Source organism: Pipistrellus kuhlii, unplaced genomic scaffold (genome assembly GCF_014108245.1).
Source record: "Pipistrellus kuhlii isolate mPipKuh1 unplaced genomic scaffold, mPipKuh1.p scaffold_m20_p_71, whole genome shotgun sequence".
In the NCBI taxonomy this organism is placed as follows: domain Eukaryota; kingdom Metazoa; phylum Chordata; class Mammalia; order Chiroptera; family Vespertilionidae; genus Pipistrellus; species Pipistrellus kuhlii.
This window is the reverse complement of record NW_023425575.1, coordinates 757731-785353: the sequence shown is the minus strand read 5'-3', so window position 1 is coordinate 785353 and position 27623 is coordinate 757731. Positions and strand designations below refer to the sequence as shown.

The 27623-nt window shown below is 41.2% G+C and overlaps 1 protein-coding gene and 1 long non-coding RNA gene across 3 annotated transcripts in view; both read right to left on the bottom strand.

Moving 5' to 3' along the window:
• Window positions 1-2586: 2586 nt before the first annotated feature.
• Window positions 2587-27623, bottom strand: part of LOC118710241 (zinc finger protein 420-like) — a 48280-nt gene continuing 23243 nt past the window's right edge. For both annotated transcript variants that reach the window (XM_045575965.1, XM_045575964.1), the window contains 3 exons: window positions 18507-19157; window positions 5042-5089; window positions 2587-4957 (listed from right to left, as the gene is read on the bottom strand). In XM_045575965.1, the coding sequence (XP_045431921.1) occupies window positions 4017-4957; window positions 5042-5089; window positions 18507-19157 (1640 nt within the window). In that variant the 3' untranslated portion in view covers window positions 2587-4016. The remainder of the gene's footprint in view (window positions 4958-5041; window positions 5090-18506; window positions 19158-27623) is intronic.
• Window positions 25733-27132, bottom strand: LOC123651026. Its single transcript, XR_004985345.1, has 3 exons — window positions 27004-27132; window positions 26000-26005; window positions 25733-25779 (listed from the first exon to the last, which is right to left on the bottom strand). It is a non-coding gene; the product is annotated as an uncharacterized LOC123651026 (long non-coding RNA).

Genomic DNA, 27623 nt, shown 5'->3' with positions numbered 1-27623 from the left:
CCAGCTGCACTCCCCTGACAACCTGGTCACCCCCAAATGCCCTCCCCTGCGTATTTCCTCTTTATTAGATGGTTATTTTTTTCTTTAACATATTGGATAACCATAACCAGTTCAGCTCAGTGGATGGAGCATCAGCCTGCAGCCTCAAGGGTCCCAGGTTCGATTCTCATCACGGGCACGTACCTTTGTTGGGGGCACATACCCAGTGGGAAGTTTGCAGGAGGCAGCCGATCGATGTTTCTCTCATAGACGTTTCCAACTCTCTATCCCTTATCTTTCCTCTCTGTAAAAAAATCAATAAAATATATATATTTTAAAAAGAAACATTTAAAATTCCTCCATATCTTCCTGAATCGTGTGAATCAGTGATTGAAAACCCAGGCTGCCGCAGCTGGAAGCAGATCACACTATGTGGGTGCATGCCTCTGCCAGGCTGAAACCCCAGCAAAGGCTGCCCGGAGTGCTCGTCCCTCCCAGGCTGCGACCCCAGCCCCAGCCCAGGCTGCCGGCCATGGCAGGGGATCAAATTTGTTTTTGTTTTTATGAAGGGGCAGAAGGGCCTCTGGGCAACATTTTGCCAGGCCACCTACTCTTCAGGCTCTCAGCAGCAGCTTGCCCTGAGACAGGGAGGGAGCGGGAATAGGGGGAGCCCAGGACTCTAGTGGGGCTGAGAGGACTGGGCACTGCCATCTTGTGGCTATGGGCGCAGTCATTTGTCACAAAGTAATGGTTAATTTGCATATTACTCTTTTATTAGATAAGATAACCAAATATTTATTAAAATGGAAATGATGGAAGCCGAAACCAGTTTGACTCAGTGGATAGCGTGTCAGTCTGCAGAATGAGGGGTCCCAGGTTCGATTCCGGTCAAGGGCATGTACATTGGTTGCGGGCACATCCCCGGTGGGGGCTGTGCAGGAGGCAGCTGGACTGCCTATTTCTCTCCCATGATGTTTCTAACTCTTTATCCCTCTCTCTTCCTCTCTGTAAAATATCAATAAGATATATATATTTTTAAAATGGAAATGATGGTCATATAGTCAAAGATAAGAATATCTACCTGTGCCGAAACCGGTTTGGCTCAATGGATAGAGCGTCGGCTTGGGGACTGAAGGGTCCCGGGTTTTATTCCGGTCAGGGGCATGTACCTTGGTTGCGGGCATATCCCCGGTGGGAGGTATGCAAGAGGCAGCTGATCGATGACTCTCTCTCATCGATGTTTCTGGCTCTGTCTCTCTCCCTTCCTCTCTGTACAAAATCAATAAAATATATTAAAAAAAAAAAAAAAAAAAAGAGTATTTACCTGAGCACAAGCAGGTTTGGCTCTGGATAGAGCATAGGCCTGCATCTTGGTTGAACACTCCTTCACAGCCTGGACCCTGGTCACAGCTGATGCAGGAGGCAACCAATTGATGTGTTTCTCTTACATCAATGTTTCTCTGCCTTTCCTTGTTTTTTCAACTTTCCCTAAAAATCAATGGAAAAATATCCTCGGGTGAGGATTAACAATAACAACAAAAAGGATATCTAGCAAAATAATAAATGAGTTACTAATAAACCTTTAGTAAATCTCCAAGAACTTTTGAAATATAAATCAAAGAAGAATACTTAGAAAAAGCAAAGTTCTTTAATAAATTTGAATGTAAATCAATGGGTACTATGGGAGCTATGAAGAAGAGATACAGAATAAATGAGGTCATGAAACAAATACAGTGACTGATATGATCAGGATGATGAGTATGATGGTTTCAGTTTCAAGCACATATCAAGATTTAGGAGACACTATTACTTAACAGATGCAATTTACTCATTACAGCTGTTAAAAGATAAAACAAATGTACGTTCACCTATTTTACAACAGGTTTGTCAACTCTATATACAATTCACATACTTATGCTCTCTGGGCAAGAGTCTCATCTCAGTGTCAGAAAATGCAACAATGAAGAACTTTCACCCAAACCCACTGGAATGCTGCCTGGGTCACAAAAGCCACATCCCTGGACACATCATAATTAAAATGCAAAGAGCAAAAAATAAATAAATAAATAAATAAATAAATAAATAAATAAATAAAAATAAAATGCAAAGAGCAAAAGACAAAGAGAGAATATTAAAAGCAGAAAGAGAAAAAACAATTAATTACCTACAAGGGAGCACCCATATGATTGTCAGCAGATTTCTCAACAGAAACTATGCAGACCAGATGGGAATAGCTAGTGTGGCTCACTGGATAGAGTGTGGGCCTGGAGACTGAAGGTTCCCAGGTTCAATTCCAGTCAAGGGCAAGTACCATAGTTGCAGGCACTGCAGCAGATCGATGCTTCTCATCTGTGTTTCTAACTCTCTATCCCTCTCCCTTCCTCTCTGAAAAAAATCAATAAAATATACATTTTTAAAAAATAAAGTGAATTAGCCGGGACTGGTTTGGCTCAGTGGATAGAGCGTTGGCCTGCGAACTGAAAGTTCCCGGGTTGGATTCAGGTCAAGGGCATGTACCTTGATTGCAGGCACATCCCCAGTGGGGGGTGTGCAGGAGGCAGCTGGTTGGTGTTTCTCTCTCATCGACGTTTCTAACTCTCTGTCCCTCTCAGTTCCTCTCCGTGTAAAATCAATAAAATATATTTTTTTAAAAATAAAAAAATAAAGTGAATTAAAAATCTGATGAACAGAATAAACTGATAAATATAATTGAATCAGGGGAATAGAAAGGGAGTCAACTGAGAGTTCTTGGGGTGGGGGGAGAAAGAGTGTGGGTAGTGCTGCAAGAGACTGGATAAAAATCATACACCTATGAATGAGGAAATTGGGAGGTAGGTGAGGGCCGAGGATGGGTTGGGAATCAAGTGGAGGGAAGCTATGTGGGGGGTGAAGGGGGATAGAGGTGAGGAACAATGGTAATAATCTGAAAAATAAAGATTAAAAAAAAAAAGATTTCAGAAGTCTTAGGGAAAATCGCTCATTATTTCACACAGAAAGAAACCGGAGACTGGCAGTTATCCCATTGATGAGTTAGAAACTCAATAAATTCATCATTAGCATCTAGAGAGAGTGTGTCTATGAAAATAGGAATTCTTCTATGTGGCAACTCATGACAGGGAAATAAGAAATAAGGTCTCAGGTATTCTTAATTTTCTTCAACAAATTAGACAACAGAGTCAGCACTCCTGGGTACATGAGGATGCTGATTGATGCCATCAGTAGGGACGTTTAAGGAGGTTTGGGTGAAAAACCTTCTTCAGCAGAAATATAATATGACAGATCAGGATGGACATCTCTGTGTTAGAAAGTGCAACATAATTAGATAGTATTCCAACATAAAAACAAACACAACAGCAAAAACACTATTGGGAACTTTACATAACATGTGATTAAATGTATGAGATACAATTCAGAAAAATGAGGATTCACAAATTTTCCTTTTCTATTGGAAAGTTCTAACTGAATTACATTTTCTACACATCTAAGAAATTTCTCACATTTTTACACTCATGAGAAGAGTAAATTAAGAAATTTGGCAGAGAGATATCTCACATTAATTGCACTCATAATGACTTTCTCTAGTGTGAACTCTCTGATATTAGAGATCACTGCTACTTGTATAAGATTTCATTTACTGCATTTATAAAGCTTTTCTCCTGCACGAACTCTCTGATGTTGAAGGATGTTCTTAGAGGGAAAAGATTTCCCACATTCATTTCATTTATAAGGCGTTTCTTCTGTATGAAGTCTGCAATGTTTATGAAGATGACTGCTCTGGGTAAAGGACTTTCCACATTCATTGCATTGAAAAGGCTTTTCTCCAATGTGTACTTTTTGATAATATTGGAAACTACTGATTCTTGTAAAAGATTTTCCACATTCAGTGCATTTATAAGGCTTTTCTCCAGTGTGAACTCTCTGATAGTGGAAAAATGTGGAATATTCACTGCATTGATAGGGCTTTTCTACTGTGATAGAAGTAGAAAAGTCTCTGATGATAACAAAGGACAGTTGTCTGGGTATAAGATTTCCCACATTCACTGCACTGTTATGGCTTTTTCTCCAGTGTGAATTCTCTGATGATATTGGAATCCATTGTTACTTGAAAAAGATTTCCCACATTCACTGCATTTATAAGGCTGTACTCCAGTGTGACTCCTGTGATGATTTCGGAGAGCACTGCTCCAGGTAAAAGATTTTCCACATTCAGTGCAATTATAAGGCTTTTCTCCAGTGTGAACTCTCTGATGAGAGTTTAGACCATGGACACTTCTAAAGGATTTCTCACATTCACTGCATTGATAAGGCTTTTCTCCTGTATGAAGTCTCTGATGATACTGGAGACTATTATTCCCTGAAAAAGATTTTCCACATTCACTGCATTTATAAGGCTTTTCTCCAGTATGAACTCTCTGATGTTGATGAAGAATGTTCTTAGCTTTAAAAGATTTCCCACACTCTTTGCATTTATAAGGCTTTATTCCAGTGTGTACTCTTTGATGATATCGGAACCCACTGCTCGAGGTAAAACATTTTCCACATTCACTGCATTTATACGGCATTTTTCCAGTGTGAACACTCTGATGATATCGGAAACCACTGCTCCTTGCAAAGGACTTTCCACATTCAGTGCATTTATAAGGCTTTTCTCCAGTGTGAACTCTCTGATGGCAGTGGAGATCATTGCTACTTATAAAAGATTTCCCACATTCACTGCATTGATAAGGCTTTTCTCCTGTATGCAGTCTCTGATGATATTTGAGAGCATTTCTACGTTTAAAAGATTTTCCACATTCACTGCATTTATAAGGCTTTTCACCTGTATGAACTCTCTGATGTTGATTAAGAATATGCTTGGCGTAAAAAGATTTCCCACAATTTTTGCATTCATAAGGCTTTTCTCCAGTGTGCATTCTCTGATGAGAGTGGAGACCAGGAACACTTCTAAAAGATTTCTCACATTCACTGCATTGATAAGACTTTTGTCCCGTATGAAATCTCTGATGATACTGGAGACCCTTGCTCGATGCAAAAGATTTTCCACATTCACTGCACTTATAAAGCTTTTCTCCAGTGTGAACTCTCTGATGATATTTGAGAGCATTTCTACGTTTAAAAGATTTCCCACATTCACTGCAGTGATAAGCCTTTTCTCCAGTGTGAACTCTCTGATGATATCGGAGAACATTGCTCCCTGCAAAACATTTTCCACATTCACTGCATTTATAAGGCTTTTCTCCAGTGTGTACTCTTTGATGATATCGGAAAGCACTGCTCGAGGTAAAAGATTTTCCACATTCATTGCATTTATACGGCTTTTTTCCAGTGTGAACACCCTGATGATATCGGAGACCACTGCTCCTTGTAAAGGATTTTCCACACTCACTGCATTTATAAGGCTTATCTCCCACATGAACTCTCTGATGTTGATGAAAGACTGTCTTGGAGATAAAAGATTTTCCACATTCACTGGATTGATAAGGCTTTTCTATCCTGTGAACTTCCTCATAATATTGGAGTCCATTTATACATTTAAAAGATTTTTCATATTCACTGCATTTATAAAACTTTTCTCCAGTGTGACCTCTCTGTTGATAATAAAAGCTAGATAATTTGGTAAAATATTTTCCACATTCACAAGACACAAAACCCTGACTTCCAATATGGACATCTTTTTCCTGAATAAACAGGTGGGTGCAACTAACGTCTTTCTTACATTCTTTTCTACTGAAATAATTTTCTCCCCATTTAAACGTCATCCCACTCATCAACATTGCAGTTGAACTATCCCTATTCTGAGTAGCCTTTGGGTGCAGAGGTACTAACCCAGGAAGGAAACGCTGGCCAATATCCTCGCATGTGACACGATTCTGAGACACATTGAAATTGCAGTTGTTTGCAAGTGGGATCCTTTCCATACCTCTAATGAAAGTATTCTCTCTCACATGCTGCTGGTGAAATTTTGCACTGAAATAGAATTGTTTTGTACATGCCCCACATCTCAACAGTATCCGTCTTTGTTGATTTCCCTGCAGCTCAGTTATGTGTAAAATGTTTCCCAATACGAGCCCACAACTATCACATGGGTGGCTCTTCTGGGAAGACAAGGCTACCTTGGGATTCCTTGCCTGTGACACTCTTATAGAAACCTTCTGTTCGGTCTTGGCCTCCACATTCTCTAGTCCACAGCAGCAACCTGAACAAAAATAAACATAGGTTAAGTGCATTTGTACCTGATAAAAAACAGAATATGTTCACTACATATGTGGATTTGCGATGACTGGACATGATTCTATTGACTGATTTTCAAGACACGTAAGTCAGACTCTAAGGAAATGGCTGTTATATATAACATAAGCCAAAAGATCCCTGGGATGATGAAAATCTCATCAAGGGAGGACAGAATCATAGGCTGGAACAAAAACAAGAGAGGCAGGGTTTACCCATTATTACTCCACAAGTGGCTTCCTTTTAGGAACTTTCATGATGCGGATGTGAATCTGTGTAAAATAATTTCAATGTGATCAAACCCATAAACTATCAATCATATTAAAGTACATGATGTTCAGAGTTAATAAAACAAGCATGCAAGCTAAGGCACTGTAGGCATGAAACAACATTGGAGTGCAGTAAAGTGAGATGTGTGAAAGAGGTAGAGGCCCAAAGTTTAAAAAGGTTAAGGCTATCCATGGGATGGTAATCCTAGTAGAATGACCACTAATAAAATGGTCATACACAAAGTGTTTACATTAATCAAGAAAAAGTTGAATTGGGTGAGGAGTGGGCAACAGTACAAAACATTATTGAACAAAATGAGTCACTAGTTATGAAAGTAACAAAGCCCAGCCATGAAAACCACCCCCAAAGTACTTCACCAAAGCAAGACTGTCTCTGGGTCTACCCCATTATTAATAGTCATGTTTCTCTTGTGATGCACAAAGGATTCTGCTCTTAAATCCCAGTTGAGCCACTGCATGAGATAAATGATGCCAATCCGAAAAAAGAAAAAAAGAAAAAAAAACTACCCTTAAAAAAAAAGAAAAAGAAAAATTGAAAGGATGGATGCTCAGCACTGTAGAACAACAACAAAGAACAATTGAGATCACAGGCAAAAGACCTATGAGAGTAAAATCAGTAAGATGGCAGAATCAGAGATATGAGAATCTTTCCCCATCACACAGTAAGTAGACAGTTATCAATGAGAAAAACATCCCATAGGAAATGGGAATAAGAGTTCCATGAAGATAAGAATACAGAATACCAAAAAACAACAACTACATGGAAAGGATGACAGGAAACCGGGTGAACAAAGACAATTGAAGATACCTAAGGTAAAAAACAAGGGTTAATTTAAAAATCAAAAATCAAAAATCAAGGATCCACACTAGCTGCTTTGCCCCGTGGATAGAGGGTCAGCCTGTGGACTGAAAAGTCATAGGTTCCATTCTAGGTATGTGCACATGCCATTTGTTGTGGGTTCCTTCCCAACAGGGGCCATAAAGGAGGCAGCTAATCAATGATAGGTTCTCATCATTAATGTCTTGTCTCTAAATCTCACTCTCTCTTTCTCCCACTTCCTCTCATAAAGCAAGAAAAAGGTATTAAAAATTTTTTTTAACCCTAGTTGGCTTTGCTCAGTGGATAGAGCATTAGATTATAGAAAGAAGGGTCCCAGGTTGGATTGCTATCAAGTGCACATGACCAGGTTGTGGGGCTTGGTCCCCCAGAGGTGGTGTGCAGAGGCAGCCAATCAATCATTCTCATCTTTTATGTTCTCATCTCTTTCACCCTCTCTTTCTGAAATCAACAAAAATAAATTTTATAAAAAATGAAGTAAAGCCGAAACCGGTTTGGCTCAGTGGATAGAGCGTCCACTTGCAGACGGAAGGGTCCCGGGTTCAATTCTGGTCAAGGGCATATACCTTGCTTGCAGGCACATCCCCAGAGGGCGTGTGCAGGGGGCAGTTAATTGATGTTTCTCTCTCATCGATGTTTCTGGCTCTCTGTAGAGGGCTCCTTGCAAAGGCACATGGATTACCTTTAAATTAATGTCAGCTGAGTCCCAGATGACTGGCATGGCTGTCTCCTGGAAACAGCCTCCCAAAATGCGGGAGACAGTCACCAGTACAGATTTCTTATCTTTATTCATGTGCTTGGAATGAGGAACAAATAGGACCTGGACTTACTCAGGACTTGATATGCTAAATCTTGTCCTTGTACCAAAAAATGAGGAACTTGACCCAGGCCTCCATGAACAGGACTTGGGCACACTCTAAACTCCTTTAGACCTTAAACCCCTCTTTGGAAATTAATAAATGTGGTGTATTGTCTGTGGTGGAGGTTGACTGTCCCTCTCTCAGAGTGACACCCTCCACCCAGGACCTAGCTTTTGCATCTATTTCTGCCTCTTGTCTTTTTCTTACTTTTATTTCTTTTTTTAATTTTCAAAAAAATATACTTTATTGATTTTTTTACAGAGAGGAAGAAAGAGGGATAGAGAGTTGGAAACATCGATGAGAGAGAATCATCGATCAGCTGCCTCTTGCACACTCCCCACTGGAGATGTGCCCAAAACCAAGTAAATGCCCTTGACCGAAATCGAATCTGGAACCTTTCAGTGCAGAGGCTGACACTCTATCCACTGAGCCAAACCGGTTTCGGATCTTTGTTTTATTTCTTAATCCCCAGTACTCCACTGAGGAACATATCCTTCGCCCTTCCTCTCTGGAAAAAATCAATACAGCCGAAACTGGTTTGGCTCAGTGGTGGAGCGTCGGTCTGCAGACTGAAAGGTCCCAGGTTCGATTCAGGTCAGGGGCATGTACATTGGTTGCAGGCACATTCCCGGAGTGGGGTATGCAGGAGAAAGCTGGTCAAAGTTTCTCTCTCATCCATGTTTCTGGCTCTCTATCTCTCTCCCTTCATCTCTGTAAAAAAATCAATAAAATATATTTTTAATTTAAAAAAATCAATACTATATATATATTTTATTTATTCATTTATATTCACATACATACATAGACACATACATACATACATATGACCAACAAGAATATACAAAACGCTTTCCTCACTGATCAAGGTGGAATCCCTCAGGCTTCCTGCAACACTACCAACCACCAGTCCTTCCCTACAGCGTTGAGTATTAGGGATTCAGCAATAGAAGGGAGCAGTAGAAACAGACCAACCCTCCCCAGACACCAACTACCAGGAAACTGGAAAATCAAGCAGAATCACATTCTACATGGGAGGACACAGCACACACTGGAAGATGGGGCCTGAGAAGTCCCAAAGCCAAGTCCACGTCACTGGTGAGAGTGAGGGTCTTACCCAGGGAGGATACAAGTTCAAAGTTCTCCAGCATCACATTCAGATACAGCTGTCTCTGACCCTCATCAAGGAGGCTCCATTCCTCCCTGGAGAAGTACAGGGCAATGTCCTCCAAGGTCAAGCCAACCTGTCAGAATGCAGACAATTTACACCAGAGCTGTCTCTCTGAGAACCAGTAATTGTACTCCTTCCCCCCACCCACCGCTCCCCCGCCCAATCTCCTCCAGGGCACCCAGTTAGTGTGGACACCAGGCCCTAATGCCAGTGCAGGCTGCTCTCTCATCACAGTCCCATTACTCACAGGTATTGCCCTCAGCAGAGCAACTGGGTTGGGTGGGAAGTATTAAGGGAGGGGAGGTTAGCAAGCAATGACATTTAAGCTCTGGGGATGCCTGCAGGGCCCCAGCCTTCCTGCCAGGCAACACCAATGGAGTCTCCCAGATCATGCCTCCAAGAAAAAGCCAAGGTGGGTTTATGCTTCACATTTCAATCTCCACACCAGGTCCCAGAGTCCATCAGCTCTCACTTCCTCCAGATGTGCACACACTCGGTAAACTTTATCCCCTTTCCATCTTCAGTCCCAGGTTCACTCCCTCGGCTCTGCCCCCTTCCTGCTCCAATGCCACTGGGTCTCGCTGGACTCCCCCATGAACTTGGCACATGGCATGTGGAGAAGCCTGTCTTCCAGCGGGTCCAGGACCACCCCAGGCCCCTGAGGGACCCCACAGCCGGGAAAGCCCCAATGAGGCTGTGACGGCCTCCCTGCAGCCTCTGATCTGCCCGCCAATCCTCACAGCCACACCCTCAGGGGAACCTCAGAGGCCGGGCACCCCTGTCCTCTCCGCCCCGCACTGGCTGTGTCCTCAGAAGCCACCGCGCTCCTCCCTCCCCTCCGCCTTCCTCACGGTCCTCCCCGCGGACGGAGCTGCAGGAGGGACAGGCCCGCACCGGGCTGTGGGGTGCGGGGTGAGGAGGCGGGGAGCCTGGGGGACAGGAACTCACCTCAGCGAAGCTCCTCAGCGCGGGCGCCGCCATCGCGCTCTGTGGGCCGCGCGGGGCGGGGACGGCGGGAGCGGAAGCCGCGGCAGGAATGGCGGGGCCTGTCCCAGCCCTGGCGGGGGTCCGGGCGGTGACTCCAAGCTCCAACCCCACGTGTGAGCGGTGAGCACCACGGGAGGCTCCCACCACAGGCTTTGCGGCGGGGACACCACTCTCCACGGGTCCAGGCAAATAGGAACTCCTGACCGCCACACACAATGACCTCAGAAGACAATTTCCTGCCACAAGGACTACCAGACCCGCCCTTCAGAAGACGCCAAACGGAAATGCCTTCCCTGACAGCCTATTGGCTAAGACAAGTGGCAATCCATGCGCGGCCTTGTGGGTACTGTAGTTTCTCCGCTCCAAAACAGAGTCCCATATTACTGTTGATTCCAGGACAGGATTTAGGGTCAAATAGCACAAGAACACACAAGTATACTCAGGGTCCTCTAGCACCTTCAGGGGAGGTGATGTCTGGGGCAAGTTTGTTCTCCTGCATCTGCGTGACTGGTTTTGCCTATCTTTCTAGGTTTTTTTTTGTTTGTTTTGTTTTTTTTAATATATTTTATTGATTTTTCAAAGAAAGGAAGAGAGAGGAATAGGGAGTCAGAAACATTGATTAGAGAGAATCATCAATCAGCTGCCTCTTGCACACCCCGTTCTGGGGATGTGCCCACAACCAATTTACATTCCCCTGACCGGAATCAAACCTGGGACCTTTCAGTCAGCAAGCTGATGCTCTATCCCAGTGTTTTTCAACCTTTTTTGGGCAAAGGCACACTTGTTTCATGAAAAATATCACGAGGCACACCACCATTAGAAAATGTTAAAAAATTTAACTCTGTGCCTATATTGACTATATATAAAGTAATTCTCTTGAATAGGAATCAAATAAACACAAAGAAAGTATTTTATAATTACTTTATTATGAAATATTAAGTAAACAAAATAGTGAAAAATTATAAAATTCTTGTCTTGTCTGCACCTACGGCACACCAGGCAACATCTCGCGGCACACTAGTGTGCCGCGGAACAGCGGTTGAAAAACGCTGCTCTATCCACTGAGCCAAACTGGTTTTCGGCTGGTTTTGCCTATTTTTTTCAGGACCTACTCTGTCTCAATGGAGGGCACTGTTTCTCAATTCAAGACTTTTGGCTGTGTCTCCTTCAGGCCATCCGTAGCTTGCAGAGGTTGCTCAAGTCTCAAACTCAATCCTACCTGCCTCCATTGAATCCATTATACAAAGTTTATGTCACAAAACAGACACTCATACTTAAGAGCATCTGCTTCTGATGCCACAGGAAATGTGAGCTCTGCCTGGGCTGCAGTGTGGATAAGATGGCCAAGACACATGTGGAAAAAAATGCTCAAAGTGACTCATCATCAGAGAGATGCAAATTAATTGAACAATTAGGTATCACTCCACCACTGTCAGAATGGCTGCCATCAACAAATCAGCAAAGGGCAATTGCTGTGAAGGATGAGAAAAAAAGGGAACCCAGTTCACTACTGGTGGGAATGCAAACTGCCACAGCCATTATGGAAACCAGTTTGGAGTTTTTGCAAAAATTTTAGTATGGAACTGCCACTTCAGCCAATGGTTCCACTTCAAGGACTACATCCTAAGAAACCAGAAACAATCAGATGGAAAGTGTGCAGCCCTCTGTTCATAGAAGCACAATTTGCAATGCCCAGGTCCCCATCAGCAGATGAGTGAATAAAAAACTGTGCTACATTTATACCATGGAGTATAAGGCAGCAGTAAACAAGAAGAATCTCTTACCCTTTCACACAGTATGGATGGACCTGGAGAGCACCATGCTAAATGAAAAAAGCCAATCAGAGAAAGACAGTATCACTTGATCGCACTCACATTTGGGATCTAATTAACCAAAAACTGATGGAGTCATTCAGAGACATGGAAGCATGGAAATTATTGTAGAATCTCAGAGGGAGAGTGAGGGAAGGTAAAAAGAAACATTCAGGTAAGGATTAAAAACACGCATGCACACACGACACCAGAGCCTGAGCATTTCCTTCTGTTCTCTGAAAGCAACAGGAAAGCTCTAGCTTGCTGAGATCTGGGTCTGCTCTAAGTTTGTGTTTATAAATCTGTCTTCTGTCCGTTCAGTCCCTGGAAGTGCTGATACCCCTCCATGTAAGATTCCCTCTGATTCACATGAGACAATAGCTTTTGGTGTTGTCGTAAGAAATGTCCAAACCTATGGAGAATTTTTATACGTTTATTTGGCCCAAGTCTGTGACATCAGCCAGGAAGGAAAATAACAGCAGTAACTGAGTAATTGAGTAATGCTTGGGAGAACGGCAGTTTTGCCTCTTTTTTATAAATTACACTCAAAGGAGAAGGTAAAAAGGGGGTTACATGACATACACTGGTGATAAAATAAGCGGGAGAGTTAAGAAGGAAAATCTCTGGGATTGGATAAATAAAAAATAGAAAAAAACTTATTTTTACAAGTTTATCCACTAGGTAAGTTAATATTTAATCCAAGAGCAATAATAACTGGGACTCTGTGATCTTCTCAGTTGGAAGATTGAAATCTTAGGATTCTGTGAAACAGAAATGTCCCTGGACATCTAAAGGTTTGTTATCCTAGCTGCAATTACACAACAGACAACCTCAGTAAGGTAAAATTAGTCCATTGAAAAAATAAAAAATAAAAAGACAACAAAACAAAAACAGGCCAGTGCATAAATACTCTGGTGATTAGCTTTTAGTTGGAATGTTTTAACTTCAGAGCATCCTATGTGGTTACTTTGAGCCTCTGAGTTTGCAAGATTGGCTATGCAGGCTCCCTGAAACTGCTAGGTTTACTGTGAGCCATCATTTTTGTCCATACTCAGGAGTTAGAACCTGTGGGTTGAGAAAATTCAATGAGTAGTTCATTAACTCCAAACCCATTGCTGATGTCTTTTGGAACACAATTGCCCCAGTATTGCTCCTGTGCCTTTATTTGTTTTGCTAGGAGTCACTCTTCAGGGGAAAAAAGCCTTAGGTCTTTAATGATGTTGAGGTATTCGGAAGTACAAGAAATAGGTATTTTCCTTTGCTATGGCCTTCCAAAATTTATTTATGAGAAGCTCCTGTTAATTAAACCCCAAGATTGTTGGCTCCTCTAATTTATTTATTTATTTATTTATAAAAACATCATCTTTTGAGCCGAGACCAGTTTGGCTCAGTGGATAGAACATTGGCCTACTGACTGAAAGGTCCCAGGTTCGATTCCAGTCAAGGGCATGTACCTTGGTTGCCAGCACATCCCCAGTGCAGAATGTGCAGGAGGCAGCTGATCAATGTTTCTCTCTCATTGATGTTTCTAACTCTCTATCCCTCTACTTTCCTCTCTGTAATAAATCAATAAAATATGTTTCAAAAAACACCATCTTTGGGCTTATTAAATAACATTTAAAAAATTTTATTGATTATGGCGGAAACCAGTTTGGCTCAGTGGATAGTGTCGGCCTGTGGACTGAAAGGTCCCGGGATCCATTCCGGTCAAGGGCATGTACATTGGTTGCGGGCACATCCCCAGTGGGGCGTATGCAGGAGGCAGCTGTTCAATGATTGTCTCTCATAGATGTTTCTAACTTTGTATCCCTCTCACTTCCTCTCTGTAAAAAAAAAAAAAAAAAAAAAAAACAAAACAACTCAATAAAATATATTTCTAAAAAAATTTTTTTAAAAGGTAAATGTTATTAAGACACATTATACAAATATAAAAATGTATTACCTAAATCCAAAAGGAACACAATGAGTGAAATTCTAACATCCATATTTGTCATTCCATTGTCTTTTTATTCAACAAAATTGGGAAAACTAATAAAACACGAGGCAGAACGTATGATCAGAGATTTTAGCAAAGATACAGACACAGCAAATATATATCTGTGAAAAGACTCACCATAAATTTCTAGAAAAAGCACAATCAAGCAGTGAGGGGGCATGAGGAACATACATAATAAAATGTTTAAATAAAGAATGATTGACCATCCGAAACCGATTTGGCTCAGTACATAGAGTGTCAGCCTGCGGAATGAAGGGTCCCGCATTCGATTCCGGTCAAGGGCATGTACCTTGGTTGTGGGCACATCCCCTATAGGGGACGTGCAAGAGGCAGCTGTTCGATGACTCTCTCATGGATGTCTCAAACTCTCTCTCTCTCTCCCTTCCTCTCCGTAAAAGATAAAATAATATATATATATATATATATATATATATATATATATATATATATATATATATATATATATATAAAGGATGATTGACCAAACCAAATATTCTCTAAGATGTGAATTCCTCACACACTACTGGAAAAATGTAAAACACTACAATCAGTTAAGGTTTATTTTTTTAAAACAATCTTTATTGCCTATTACTATTAGCACACCATAGAGGTTGGCAATTGGTTGGGTCATCCCTTCAAATTGAGACATGCTCCTAGACACTGCTATTTGTTTTTAAAATTAGTTTCTTATTGATTTTAGACAAGAAGGGAGAGGGAGAATGAATCATTGATGGCACCTCCTGCACACCCACTACTGAGGATTCAGCCCCCAACCCAGACATGTGCCCTTGGCCGGAGTCTTATCTGGGTCTATTAAGTTCACATACTGACCCTCAAGCCATTGATCCAAATATGATAAAGGTTTATTTTTTATTTTCAAAGGATAGTTTATTGCCCTAACCCATTTGCCTCAGTGGACAAAGCGTTAGCCTATGGACTGAACGGTTCCATGTTAAATTGTGGTCAAGGAAATATACCTTGGTTGCAGGCAACATTCCCAACACTTGTTGTGCAGGAGGCAGTTGATCAATATTTCTCTCTCATGAGTGTTACTAACTCTCCCTCTCTCACTCTCCGTGAAAAAAAAATCAATATTTTTAATTATAGTGTACTCATTTTTATAGAGAAGTGAAAGGGAGAGAAACATTGATGGAAGAGTGCCACATTGGCCAGCGACTTACTCACACTCACTACTCTGGACCAGAAGCACAAATTAGCACATATCCCTAGTGGAAATCAAATCCACAACACTGTGTTGTAAGAGATGATGGCCAAGCACTGAGGCATACCTCATAGGGCGGGGCTGAAAGGAAGCCAAGGCTGTCGGCTCCACCCTGAAACTCTGCCCCATCCAATCTGAGCACAGAGGCTTTTGCAATTTTCCAAGAATTGTCGAATAAGGGGTAAAGAAGAAATGGGGAGAGGTCAAGGAGGGGAAAAAGCAGACATACGTACTATTTGTAATGCTTCAAAAAATAAAATAAATAAATAAAAGACTTGTAAAATAAGGCTGTCTACTATCGTAGACACAGCTTATACTTACAGTCAATTGTCATGGAGGTCAATTTCTCCCAGTTATACCAACAACAATCAAGACTTAACTACAACAATACTGTAATCACAGTGCACAAAGGGATGCACCAAGAGTGTCCACCTCAGGTAAAGGGGGAGGCTGAGATACCTAGGATAACAAGCTACCCTACCAATTCAGGGAAGCAGCGAAAATACAGAGACAAAAAAAATATATATATATACACAAAAGAAATGGAGGAAAACAAAAGACTAGATATACAGGTCAAAACTACGGTTATAAGGTTTTTCAAGAATTTCCTAGAAAAGGCCGAAACTGGTAGGGCTCAGCGGATAGAGCGCCGGCCTGCAGACTGAAAGGTCTCAGGTTCGATTCTGATCAAGGGCATGTACCCTGGATGCCGGCACATCCAAGGTAGGGGGTGTGCAAGAGGTAGCTGATTGATGATTCTGTCTCATCGATGTTTCTGATTCTCTAACCCTATCTCTTCCTATATGTAAAAAAATCAATAAAATATATATGTATATATAAAAAAAGAATTTCCTAGAAAAGGCTGATAAATTTAGCGAGACTCTCGAGGATGTGGTAAAGGACCAACTAGAAAATAAACATACACTGACTGAAATAAAAAATATTATACAAACACCCAACAGCAGGCTAGAGGAACGCAAGAATCAAGTCATACATTTGAAATGCAAAGAGGCTAAAAACACTCAAACAGGAAAGCAAAAAGAAAAAAGAATCCAAAAATTTGAGGATCGTGTAAGAATTCTCTGGGACAACTTCAAGTGTACCAACATCCAAATTATGGGGGTGCCAGTAGGAGAGAGAGAACAAGATATTGAAAACCTATTTGAAGAAATAATGACTGAAAACTTCCCCCACTGGTGAAAGAAATTGACTTACAAGTCCAGGTAGCGAGCAAAACCCCAAACAAAAAAAATCCAAAGAAAACTACTAAGACACATCATAATTGAAATGCAAAGAGCAAAAGACAAAGAGAGAATATTAAAAGTAGAAAGAGAAAAAACAATTAATTACCTACAAAGGAGCACCCATAGGATAGTCAGCAGAAACTATGAAGGACAGATGGGAATGGCAAGAAATATTCAAAGTGATGAACAAGAACCTACAAAATTATTCTACCCAGCAAAGCTATCATTCAGAATTGAAGGTCCAAATAAAGAGCTTCACAGAGAAGAAAAAGCTAAAGGAGTTCATCAACACCAAACCAGTATTATATGAGTTGCTAAAGGTATTCTTTAAGAGGAAAAAGAAAAAGGTAAAAATAAAAATTGTGAACAAATACCTATCTATCAACAAGTGAATCTAAAAATCAGCCTTAGCTAGTTTAGCTCCCTGGATAGAGTGTCCGCCTGAGGACTGAAGGGTCCCAGGTATGATTCCAGTCAAGGGCATGTACCTTAGTTGCAGGCACGGCAGTGGTTCAATGCTTCTCATTAGTGTTTCTAACTCTCTTTCCCTCTCCCTTCCTCTTTGTAAAAAATCAATAAAATATATATTTTTAAAAATCAAGTGAATTAAAAATCTAATTAACAGAATAAACTGGTAAATATAATAGATTCAGGGGCATAGAAAGAGAGAATACTGAGAGTTCTCAGCGGGGGAAAGGAGTGTGGGGAATGCTGCAAGAGACTGGACAAAAATTGTACACCTATGGATGTGGAAAGTGGGAGGTAGGTGAGGGCCAAAGGTGGGTTGGGAACCAGGTCAAGAGAAGCTATGGGGGTTAAAAAAAAAAAAAAAAAAAAAAAAAAAAAAAAAAAAGGAACAATTGTAATAATCTGAAAAATAAAGATTAAAAAAAAAAAAAAAAGATTACAGAAGTCTTAGGAAAAATAGTTCATTATTTTGCACAGAAAGAAACCAGAAACTGGCAGTTCTCCCACTGATGGCTTAAGACATTCAATAAGTTCATCATTAACATCTAGAGAGAGGATGTCCATGAGAATAGCAATTCTTCTGCAACATTATGTTTAATGGGGCCAACATGACCAACACTTATCAGTCCTATGAGACAACTCATGACAGGGAAACAAGAAATAATGGCTCAGGTATTCCTAATTTTCTCCAACAAATTGGAAAACAGAGTTAGCTTCCCTGGGTACATGAGAATGCTGATTGATGCCGTCGGTAGGAACCTTATAGGAAGTTTGGGTGAAATACCTTCAGCAACCAAAATATGCTGTGACATAGATCTGTCTGGACATCTCTGTATGTTAGAAAGTGCAACATAATTACATAGTGTCCCAACATGAAAACAAACACAACAGCAAAAACACTATTGGGAACTTTATATAACATATTGTAGGTGATTAAATGTTTGAGATACAATTCAGAAAAATGAGGATTCACAAATTTTCTTGTTCTATTGGAAAGTTATAACTAAGAAATTACATTTCCTACACATCTAAGAAATTTCTCACATTTTTACTCTTATGCGGAGAGCAAATTTAGAAATTTGGTGGAGAGATACATCACATTAATTGCACTTATAATGGCTTTCTCCAGTGTGAAGTCTCTGATGATATTAGAGACCATTGCTGCTTGTATTAGTTTCCACATTCACTGCATTTATAAAGCTTTTCTCCTGCACGAACTCTCTGATGTTGATGAAGGATGTTCTTAGAGGGAAAAGATTTCCCACATTCATTTCATTTATAAGGCGTTTCTTCTGTATGAAGTCTGCAATGTTTACAAAGATCACTACTCTGGGTAAAAGACTTGCCACATTCACTGCATTGAAAAGGCTTTTCTCCAGTGTGTATTCTTTGATGATATTGGAGACTACGGTAATTTGTAAAAGATTTTCCACATTCAGTGCATTTATAAGGCTTTTCTCCAGTGTGAAGTCTCTGATGATGGTGGAAACCAGTGATACTTCTAAAAGATTTCTCACATTCACTGCATTGATAAGGCTTTTTTCCATTGTGAACATTCTGATGGTATTGGAGACCAGAGCTCCTTGAAAAACATTTTCCACAGTCAGTGCATTTATAAGGCTTTTCTCCAGTGTGAACTGCCTGATGATAGTAGAGATCACTGCTATTTCTAAAAGATTTCTCACATTCACTGCATTGATAAGGCTTTTCTCCTGTATGAACTCTCTGATGTTGACGAAGGTTGCGTTTAGAGGAAAGACATTTTCCACATTCACTGCACTGATAAGGCTTTTCTCCAGAGTGAACTCTGTGATGAGAATGAAGGGTATTGCTCCGATTAAAAGATTTTCCACATTCACTGCATTTATAAGGCTTCTCTCCTGTATGAATTCTCCGATGACGATGAAGTTGACTAATATGGGAAAAAGATTTACCACATTCACTGCACTGATAAGGCTTTTCTCCAGTGTGAACTCTATGATGATATAGGAGACTACTGCTATGTGTAAAAGATTTCCCACATTCACTGCACTGATAAGGCTTTTCTCCTGTATGAACTCTCTGATGTTGACGAAGGCTGCGTTTAGAAGTAAGACATTTTCCACATTCACTGCACTGATAAGGCTTTTCTCCAGTGTGAACTCTCTGATGTTGACGAAGGCTGCTTTTAGAGGTAAGACATTTTCCACATTCACTGCACTGATAAGGCTTTTCTCCAGTGTGAAGTCTGTGATGAGAATGAAGGGTACTGCTCTGTTTAAAAGATTTCCCACATTCACTGCATTGATAAGGCTTCTCTCCTGTATGAACTCTCTGATGTTGATGAAGGATGTGTTTAGTGGTAAAACATTTTCCACATTCACTGCACTGATAAGGCTTTTCTCCAGTGTGAACTCTCTGATGATATAGGAGTCTACTGCTATATGTAAAAGATTTCCCACATTCACTGCATTGATAAAGCTTTTCTCCTGTATGAACTCTCCGATGACAACAAAGATTACAGCTAGGGCTGTAAGCATTCCCGCAGTCAATACATTTATAAGGCTTTTCTCCAGTGTGACCTCTCTCACGACAATGAAGGTTACTGCTATCGGTTAAAGATTTCCCACAGGCTTTGTACCCATAAGGCCTTTCTCCTTTGTGCACACTGTGCTCATAATGGAGGGCACTGCTACTGGTAAAAGCTGTTCCACATTCACTGTGCTCATAAGGCCTTTCTCCAGTTTGAAAAGCTTGGTGATTACCTACGCTGTTAGTACTGCTAAAAGCTTTCCCAAATTCACTGCAGTGAGAAGGCCTTTCTCCACATTCAGAGCTAACAAAATACTGACTTCCAACATAGATACCTTTTTCCTGACTCAAACTAATGTCTTCCTTACATTCTTTTCTGGTGTAATCATTTTTTCTGCTTTCAAACATCATCCCACACGTCTGAAAAGCATATGGAATGTCCCAGTTCTCAGTAACCTTTAGATGGAGATGTCCTGACCCGGTGAGGACACCCTGCCCAACCTCCCTGCATGTGAAATAATTCTGGGACACATTGAATTCAGGGCTTTTTACAAGTGAGATCCTGTCCTCACTGCTAATGAAAGTCTTCTGTCTCATATGCTGTTGGTGAAATTTTACTATAAAGTAAAATTGTTTTACACATGCGCCACACCTCAACAGTATCTGTCTGTGCTGTGTTCCCTGTAGATCAGTCACGTTGAAAATGTTTCTCAAGACGAGCTCACAACTCTCACAGGGGTGGCTCTTCTGGGTAGACAAGGCTACCTTGGGATTCCTTGCCTGCGACACTCTTATAGAAACCTTCTGTTCAGTCAGGGCCTCATCATTCTCAGCTCCACAGCAGCAACCTAAACAAAAGGAAATACATGTTGATATTATGCAATAAGAACATCTTCACTACAAATATTTATTGGTTATGTCTAGGCATGATTCCATAGAAAGATTTTCAAGATAAGTGAAGTACACTCAGAGGAAATCGCTCTTAATTAAAGTATATAACCTGGTCAGTCAATGATGAAAATCTCACCAATGAAGCACAGAAGCACAGGATGGGATATAAAGAAGAGAGGAAGGCTCTACTCATTGTCCTGCACAAAGGCTATTTTGGGCACCTTACATGCTGGCCTGTGAGTCTGTGTAGAATCATTAGAAGGTGCTCAAAGACATAAAAATCAATTGTATTAGAGTACATGAGGATCAACATCTACATAATAATTCTTGTACACTCCAAGGTGGTGCAGGCACAGTCAAATGTTGGTTTGCAGTAAAGAGAGACCTAAGAAAGAGGCAAAGGTGCAAAGTCCAGAGAGTTTAAGGTTATCCTTGTGCTGTGAATCTTGGTAGAAATGATCACTATTCAACTTGTGTAGTTAGCAAAGTATCAATAATAACAAAAAAGCATAATTGGATAAGAACTGGGCAACAGTAAGAAAACACTGATGAATAAAACAAGTTTCTAGCCAAAACTGGATTGTCTAGTGGATAGAGGATCGGTCTGAAGACTGAAAGCTTTGAATCCGGTCAAGGGCATGTACCTGGGTTGCAGGCATATCCCCAGTAGGGGGTGTGCAAGAGGCAGCTGTTCGATGTTTCTCTCATCGACGTTTCTAGCTATCTCTCTCCCTTCCTCTCTGTTAAAAATCAATAAAATATATTTAAAAAAAACAAAAACAAAACAAGTTTGTAGTTATAAATGTAATAAAGGCCAGGCATGAATGGTTCCCCATTCACCTTCACCAAGGCAAGCCTGCCTGTAGGTCCACTGTGCCCTTCATAAAGTCACGTTTCTTCTGTGATGCACAAATGATGCTTCTGCTTAAATCCCATTTGAGCCATTGCATGGGATAAACAATGCAAATCTTCAAAGAAAAACAGAAAAGTTGGATGGCCAACACTGTGGTAGAACAACAAAGGACAAATGAGATCACAAGCAAAAGACCTATGTGAGTGACATCAGCATAATGGCAGGATTGCAAATATGAGCATCTCCCCCATCCCAGAGTAAGCAGACAGCTATCCATGAACAAAGCTTCCCACAGGAAATGGGAATAAAAGTACCATTACAGAACACAAATAAAGGGGAACTGCACCGAAAGGATGACAGGAAAGACCGGGTGAACAACCATACTTAAAGATAGATACCTACAGTCAAAAACAAGGGTCCTACAGTAGGCTATGTGCTTCTGCTATAATTGGCTATATTGGCTTCTTAAAAAAATACTGAATATCATTGTGTTTAAAAACCAAAGAATGCCTTGGCCAGTGTGGCTCAGTTGGTTGGAGCATCGTCCTGTATACCAAAGGGTGTTGGATTCAATTCACAGGCAAGACATATATCAGCATGTGGGTTCCATTTCCAGTTAGTGTGCAGAAGGCAGCTGATTGATGTTTTCCCCTCACACTGATGTTTCCCTCCTTCTCTCTCTTTCTCCTTTTCTCTTGCTCTTTATCTGAAATCAATAATAAATAAACAAATAAGAATGAAGTCTCAAAGTACATAAAAAGAAAACTTACCAAAATTCATGTATAAAATTCAGGAAATTTTCTAAGAGGAAATTTTATAGAGATAAATGCTTCCATTAGGAAAACAGATCTCAAAAAAACCTAATCTGCCATCTCAGTAATCTAGAAACAAAACAAAAATGTAAACTCAAAGGTTTCAAATGAATGAAACAATACACACTTGAAGAAGCATCAATAAAACAAAGATAAGATAAAAGGATACCTGAGAGGAATTTTCTAAAAAATACAAAAATTGGCAAACCTTGAACTAGACTAAAGCAAAAAGAAAACAAAAAAAAACAAACAAAAAAAGCCTCAAGAAAAATGAGAGGAGGATCCAAGATGGCTGCACAGGTAAACACCTAACCGCAGCCACATACAACAATTTCAATAAAGTACAACTAAAATATAAAATGGACATTGCCCAGAACTACAGGAATGTCGACTGGCTGGAAATTCTACAATAAGAAGGAAAAAGAAAACCAGAAGGAAAGTCAGAGGAGCTGTAAAAGCCTAAGGTACGGAGACACGCTGCACACGCAGAGAAGATAAACCCAGAGAGGAGGGGAGGCCGAGTGTCTGGCTGACGTTCCCTAGTGGGAAGGAGATAAAAGCTCCGGATTATGCCGAACCCCAGTTCTAGGCCAGTCCCTGAGGACCCAGGCTCAAACAGATGGAGCCTGAGCTGTGAGGCGGAATCCCAGGGGAGTAGCGAAAGGCAGAGCGCCCAGAGGTGTGCACATTACGCGCAGAGGACAGACTGTTGACTCTGCTGACAGATTGCCCTAGCGGGAAGGAGACAAAAGCTCCGGACTGTGCTGAGCCCCAGTTCCAACTGCTCTGAACCCCAGATTTAGGCCAGACTGTGGGGACCCAGGCTCATCAAGAGGGAGACTGGGCTGTAAGGCAAAAACCCAGGGGAGCAGCGAAAGACAGAGCCCCCCAGAGGCGTGCACATTGTGCGCAGAGAAGGGACAGTTGGCTGTGCCGCGGGATTACCGTGGCAGGAAGGAGACAAAAGCTCCAGACTGCTCTGAACCCCACTTCCAACTGAACTGAATTTAACCCCAGTTCTGGGCTCATTGGGGGAAAGACTAGACTGTTTGGTAGCAGGCGAAACTCGAGGGCACCTCACTCTCAGAGGTGCTTGCAGTGAGTACCGAAGACCCTGAGAAACACTGCGACTCAGGAGCTGCATAGGGCATGGCTGACGTGGCTGACAGAAGCCAAGGCTGTAGGCTCCACCCTGAAACTCTGCCCCATCCAAGCTGAACACAGAGACTTTTAAGGCTACCAACTCAGGGAAGCTGCAAAAATGCCAAGACAAGGAAATAGGTCACAAACGAAAGAAATGAAGGACAAAAAGCAACTGGATACAGAGTTCAAAACCACGCTTATAAGGTTTTTCGAGAATTTCCTAGAAAAGGTCGATAAGACCTATGAGGATATGAAAAGGGATCAATTAGAAAAAATAAGGAATCAACAAGAAATGATAGGGATCAACAAGAAATGATAAGGGATCAACAAGAAATAAAGAATACATTGTCTGAAATAAAAAATATTATACAGAGTCCTAAAAACAGAATGGAATATTGCAAGAATCAAGTCAAAGATTTGGAACATAAAGAGCCAGAAGACACTCCTCCACAGAAGCTAGAAGGCAAGAGAATCCAGAAAATTGAAGATAATGTAAGAAACCTCTGGGACAACTTCAAGCGAACCAACATCAGAATTATGGAGGTCCCAGAAGATGAGAGAGAGCAAGATATCGAAAACATACTGAAAGAAATAGTGACAGAAAACTTCCCCCACCTGGTGAAAGAATTAGACTTACAAGTCCAGGAAGCGCACAGAACTCCAAACAAAAGAAATCCAAAGAAGACCACACCAAGACAAATCATAATTAAAATTCCAAGAGCAAAAGACAAAGACAGAATATTAAAAGCAGCAAGAGCAAAGCAGGTATTTACCGTATTTTTCGGACCATAAGACGCACTTTTTCCCCCCCAGAAGTGGGGGGGGAAAGTCCCTGCGTCTTATGGTCCAAATATAGCCTACACATATACTTTAAAAAAAAAGTTTTTTTACTTGCCCGGTTCTGTGTGGTCTCTGTGTGCTTGCCTGGCTCTAAAATGGTTCTAAATGCTGCTGTTTACTTTACAGGGTTGATTACATGTGTTTATGACTGTGATGTTGGGTTTTAATGCACATAAAATATTTTAGGACACTATCTGTTTCAGAATCTTTTTTTCTTCATTTCTCTTCTCTAAAAACTGGTGCGTCTTATGGTCCGAAAAATACGGTACCTATAAAGGAGCACCTATACGATTGTCAGCTGACTTCTCAACAGAAACCATGCAGGCCAGATGGGAATGGCAAGAAATATTCAAGGTGATGAATAGTAAGAACCTACAGCCAAAGATAACCTACCCAGCAAAGCTATCACTCAGAATCGAAGGCCAGATAAGGAGCTTCACCAATAAAAAAAAGCTAAAGTAATTCATGAACACCAAACCAGAATTATATGAATTGCTTAAGGGGGTTCTTTCAGAAGAGAAAGTAAATAAAGATAAAAACTATGAACAACAAATATGTAACTATCAACAAGTAAATCTAAAAACCAAAAAAATTTTAAAAATCTGATGAACAATATTAACTGTTGAATATAATAGAATCAGAGGTATGGAAGAGGAGTAAACTGACGATCCTAGGGGAAAAGGGGAAGAGACTGAACATAAACTGTGCACCTATGGATAAGGAAAATGAGGGGTGGGGAAACGGCAGAGGGTGGGGTGGGAACCTGGAGGAGGGGAGGAATGGAGGGGGGGAAAAAGAGGAACATTTATAATAATATGAACAACAGCCGAAAAACAGTTTGGCTCGGTGGATAGTGTGTCGGTCTGCGGACTAAAAGGTCCCAGGTTCGATTCCGGTCAAGGGCATGTACATTGGTTGCAGGCACATCCCCGTAGGGGGTGTGCAGGAGGCAGCTGGTCAATGTTTCTCTCTCATCGACATTTCTAGCTCTCTATCTCTTTCCCTTCCTCTCTGTGGAAAATAAATAAAATATACAAAAAAAAAAATAAAATAAAAAAATAATATGAATAAAGATTTATTAAATAAAAATTTAAAAAATGAAAATGAAAGTTAAGAGAAACTGGTTAAGATCCTATTTGAGTTTCTGAAATACATAAACAAATGCAGAGCCCTGGCCAGGTAGCTCAGTTGTTGAGTATGTGCTCCCGATGCACCAAGGTTGTGATTCAATCCTCCATCAGGACACATGTAGGGGACACCCAATGATTGCATAGATGGTAAAACAGGCGATCAATGTTTACTATTGATCTGTATACCTTCCTGTCTCTAAAATCAATACAGAAAGGCTGCCCAGTGCAGGTCGGTGATTGAGTATCGGCCCATAACCTAGGACAGTGGTCAGCAAACTCATTAATCAATAGAGTCAAATATAATCAGTACAACGATTGAAATTTCTATTCAGAGCCCAATATTTTAAACTTGAACTATATAGGTGCATTGTTTTTTCTTTGTGTGTGTGTGTGTTTTTTTTATGTACATTGTTATTAATTTAATTAGGGTACTCCTAAGTTCGCCTTTGCTAAAAACTCAAGGGGCCAAATAGCCGCATGTGGCTTGCAAGCTACGGTTTGCTGACCACTGACCTATGACATTACAATTCCATTCCTTGTCAGGGCATATGTACAATATTTGGGCCCACTCTCCAGTGGGGGGCATGCAAGCGGCAGCTAATGAATGACTCTCATCTCATTGTTCATGTTTCTATCTCTCTTTCCTTCTCTTCCTCTCTGAAATTAATAAAAATATATACTGAAATTAAATAATTTAAAGAATAAATAAATAGCCTGGCCTGAGTCACTGAGTGCTGAGAGTGCCAGCATGCACACTGGAAGGTCACGGGTTTGATTCCCAGTAAAGGAAAATTACATGGATTTCAGGTCTGACACCCACTCTTAGTGGGGACAGAGGACACATGTGGGAGGCAACAAATTGCTCTCTCTCTCTCTCTCTCTCTCTCTCTCTCTCTCTCTCTCTCTCTTTCTCTAGGGCAGAGGACACATGTGGGAGGCAAATAAATTGTTCTCTCTCTCTCTCTCTCTCTCTTTGTTTCTGTCTCTGTCTCTCTCCCCCTTAAAAAACCAATCGATGGAAAATATATTCTCACTCTTCCGGTGAAGATAAAAGGAGAAGAATGAAATTCAGAAAAGTTGCCGGAGAGGAGATCCAAGATGGCAGTGTAGGCAAAAGCCTGTACTCACTGCCTCCCACAAGCACATCAAAATTACAGCTTAAGCCGAAACGGGTTTGGCTCAGTGCATAGAGCATCGGCCTGCAGACTGAAAGATCCCAGGTTCCATTCCGGTCAAGGACATGTACCTTGGTTGGGGGCACATCCCCAGTAGGAGGGATGGGAGACAGCTGATCAATGTTTCTCTCTGATAGATGTTTCTAACTTTCTATCCCTCTCCTTTCCTCTCTGTAAAAAAATAAAATATATATATATATATTTTTAAAAAGTATAGCAGGGATGCCAAAGCTCAGTGGCCTTGTGGACTGAGGAGTCCCGGGTTCGATTCCTGTTTGGGGTGCAGGAGGCAGCTGATCTATATTTCTCTCTCATCAATGTTTCTAACTCTCTCCCTTTCTCTCTGTAAAAAATCAATAAAATATACTAAAAGGAAAAAAAAGTATAGAAGGGCAGTGCAATCAAACCAACCCTGCCTATCACAGCAAAAACCTAGAAAACTGGACAAATCAAGCAATGTGTACAGTCCACAGGTGAGGAAAAAGCACCCTTAGAAGTGAGGGGGCATAAAAAATACAAAGACAAGACACAGGAACAAGACAGACTGAGGGTCTTACCCAGGGAAGATACAAGTTCAAAGTTCTCCAGCATCACATTCAGGTACAGATGCCTCTGACCCTCATCAAGGAGGCTCCATTCCTCCCTGGAGAAGTACAGGGCAATGTCCTCAAAGGTCACACCAACCTGTCAGAAAGGAGACAATTAAAACCATAGTAGAAATTTTGAGAACTAGCAAACCTACCCCCTACACATCCTCCTCACCCTCAACCTCCTCCAGGGCTGCCAGTTTAGTGTGGACACCAGGTCCTAATGCCTGTGTTGGTGCTTTCTTAAAGCAGTCGCTGTGGCTGCCCTCAGCACAACACATGGGTTGGGAAGGGGGACAGCAGAGAAACACCATCTAAGCTCTGGGCCATGCTTGCAGGGCCCCAGCCTTCCTGCCAAGCAATACCACTGCATTTTCCCAGATCATGCCTCCCAGACAAAGCCAAGGGTTTATGCTTCATCCTGTAGTCCTCATAGAGGCCCTGACTGGTTTGTCTCAGGGGACAGAGTTTTGAACTTTGGACTGAAGGATCCTTGGTTGGATTCTAATCAAGGACACATGCCCGGGTTGCAGACTCCATACACAGTACTGGGCTTCCAGAGGATGTCTACGGATGATTCTCTCTCATCA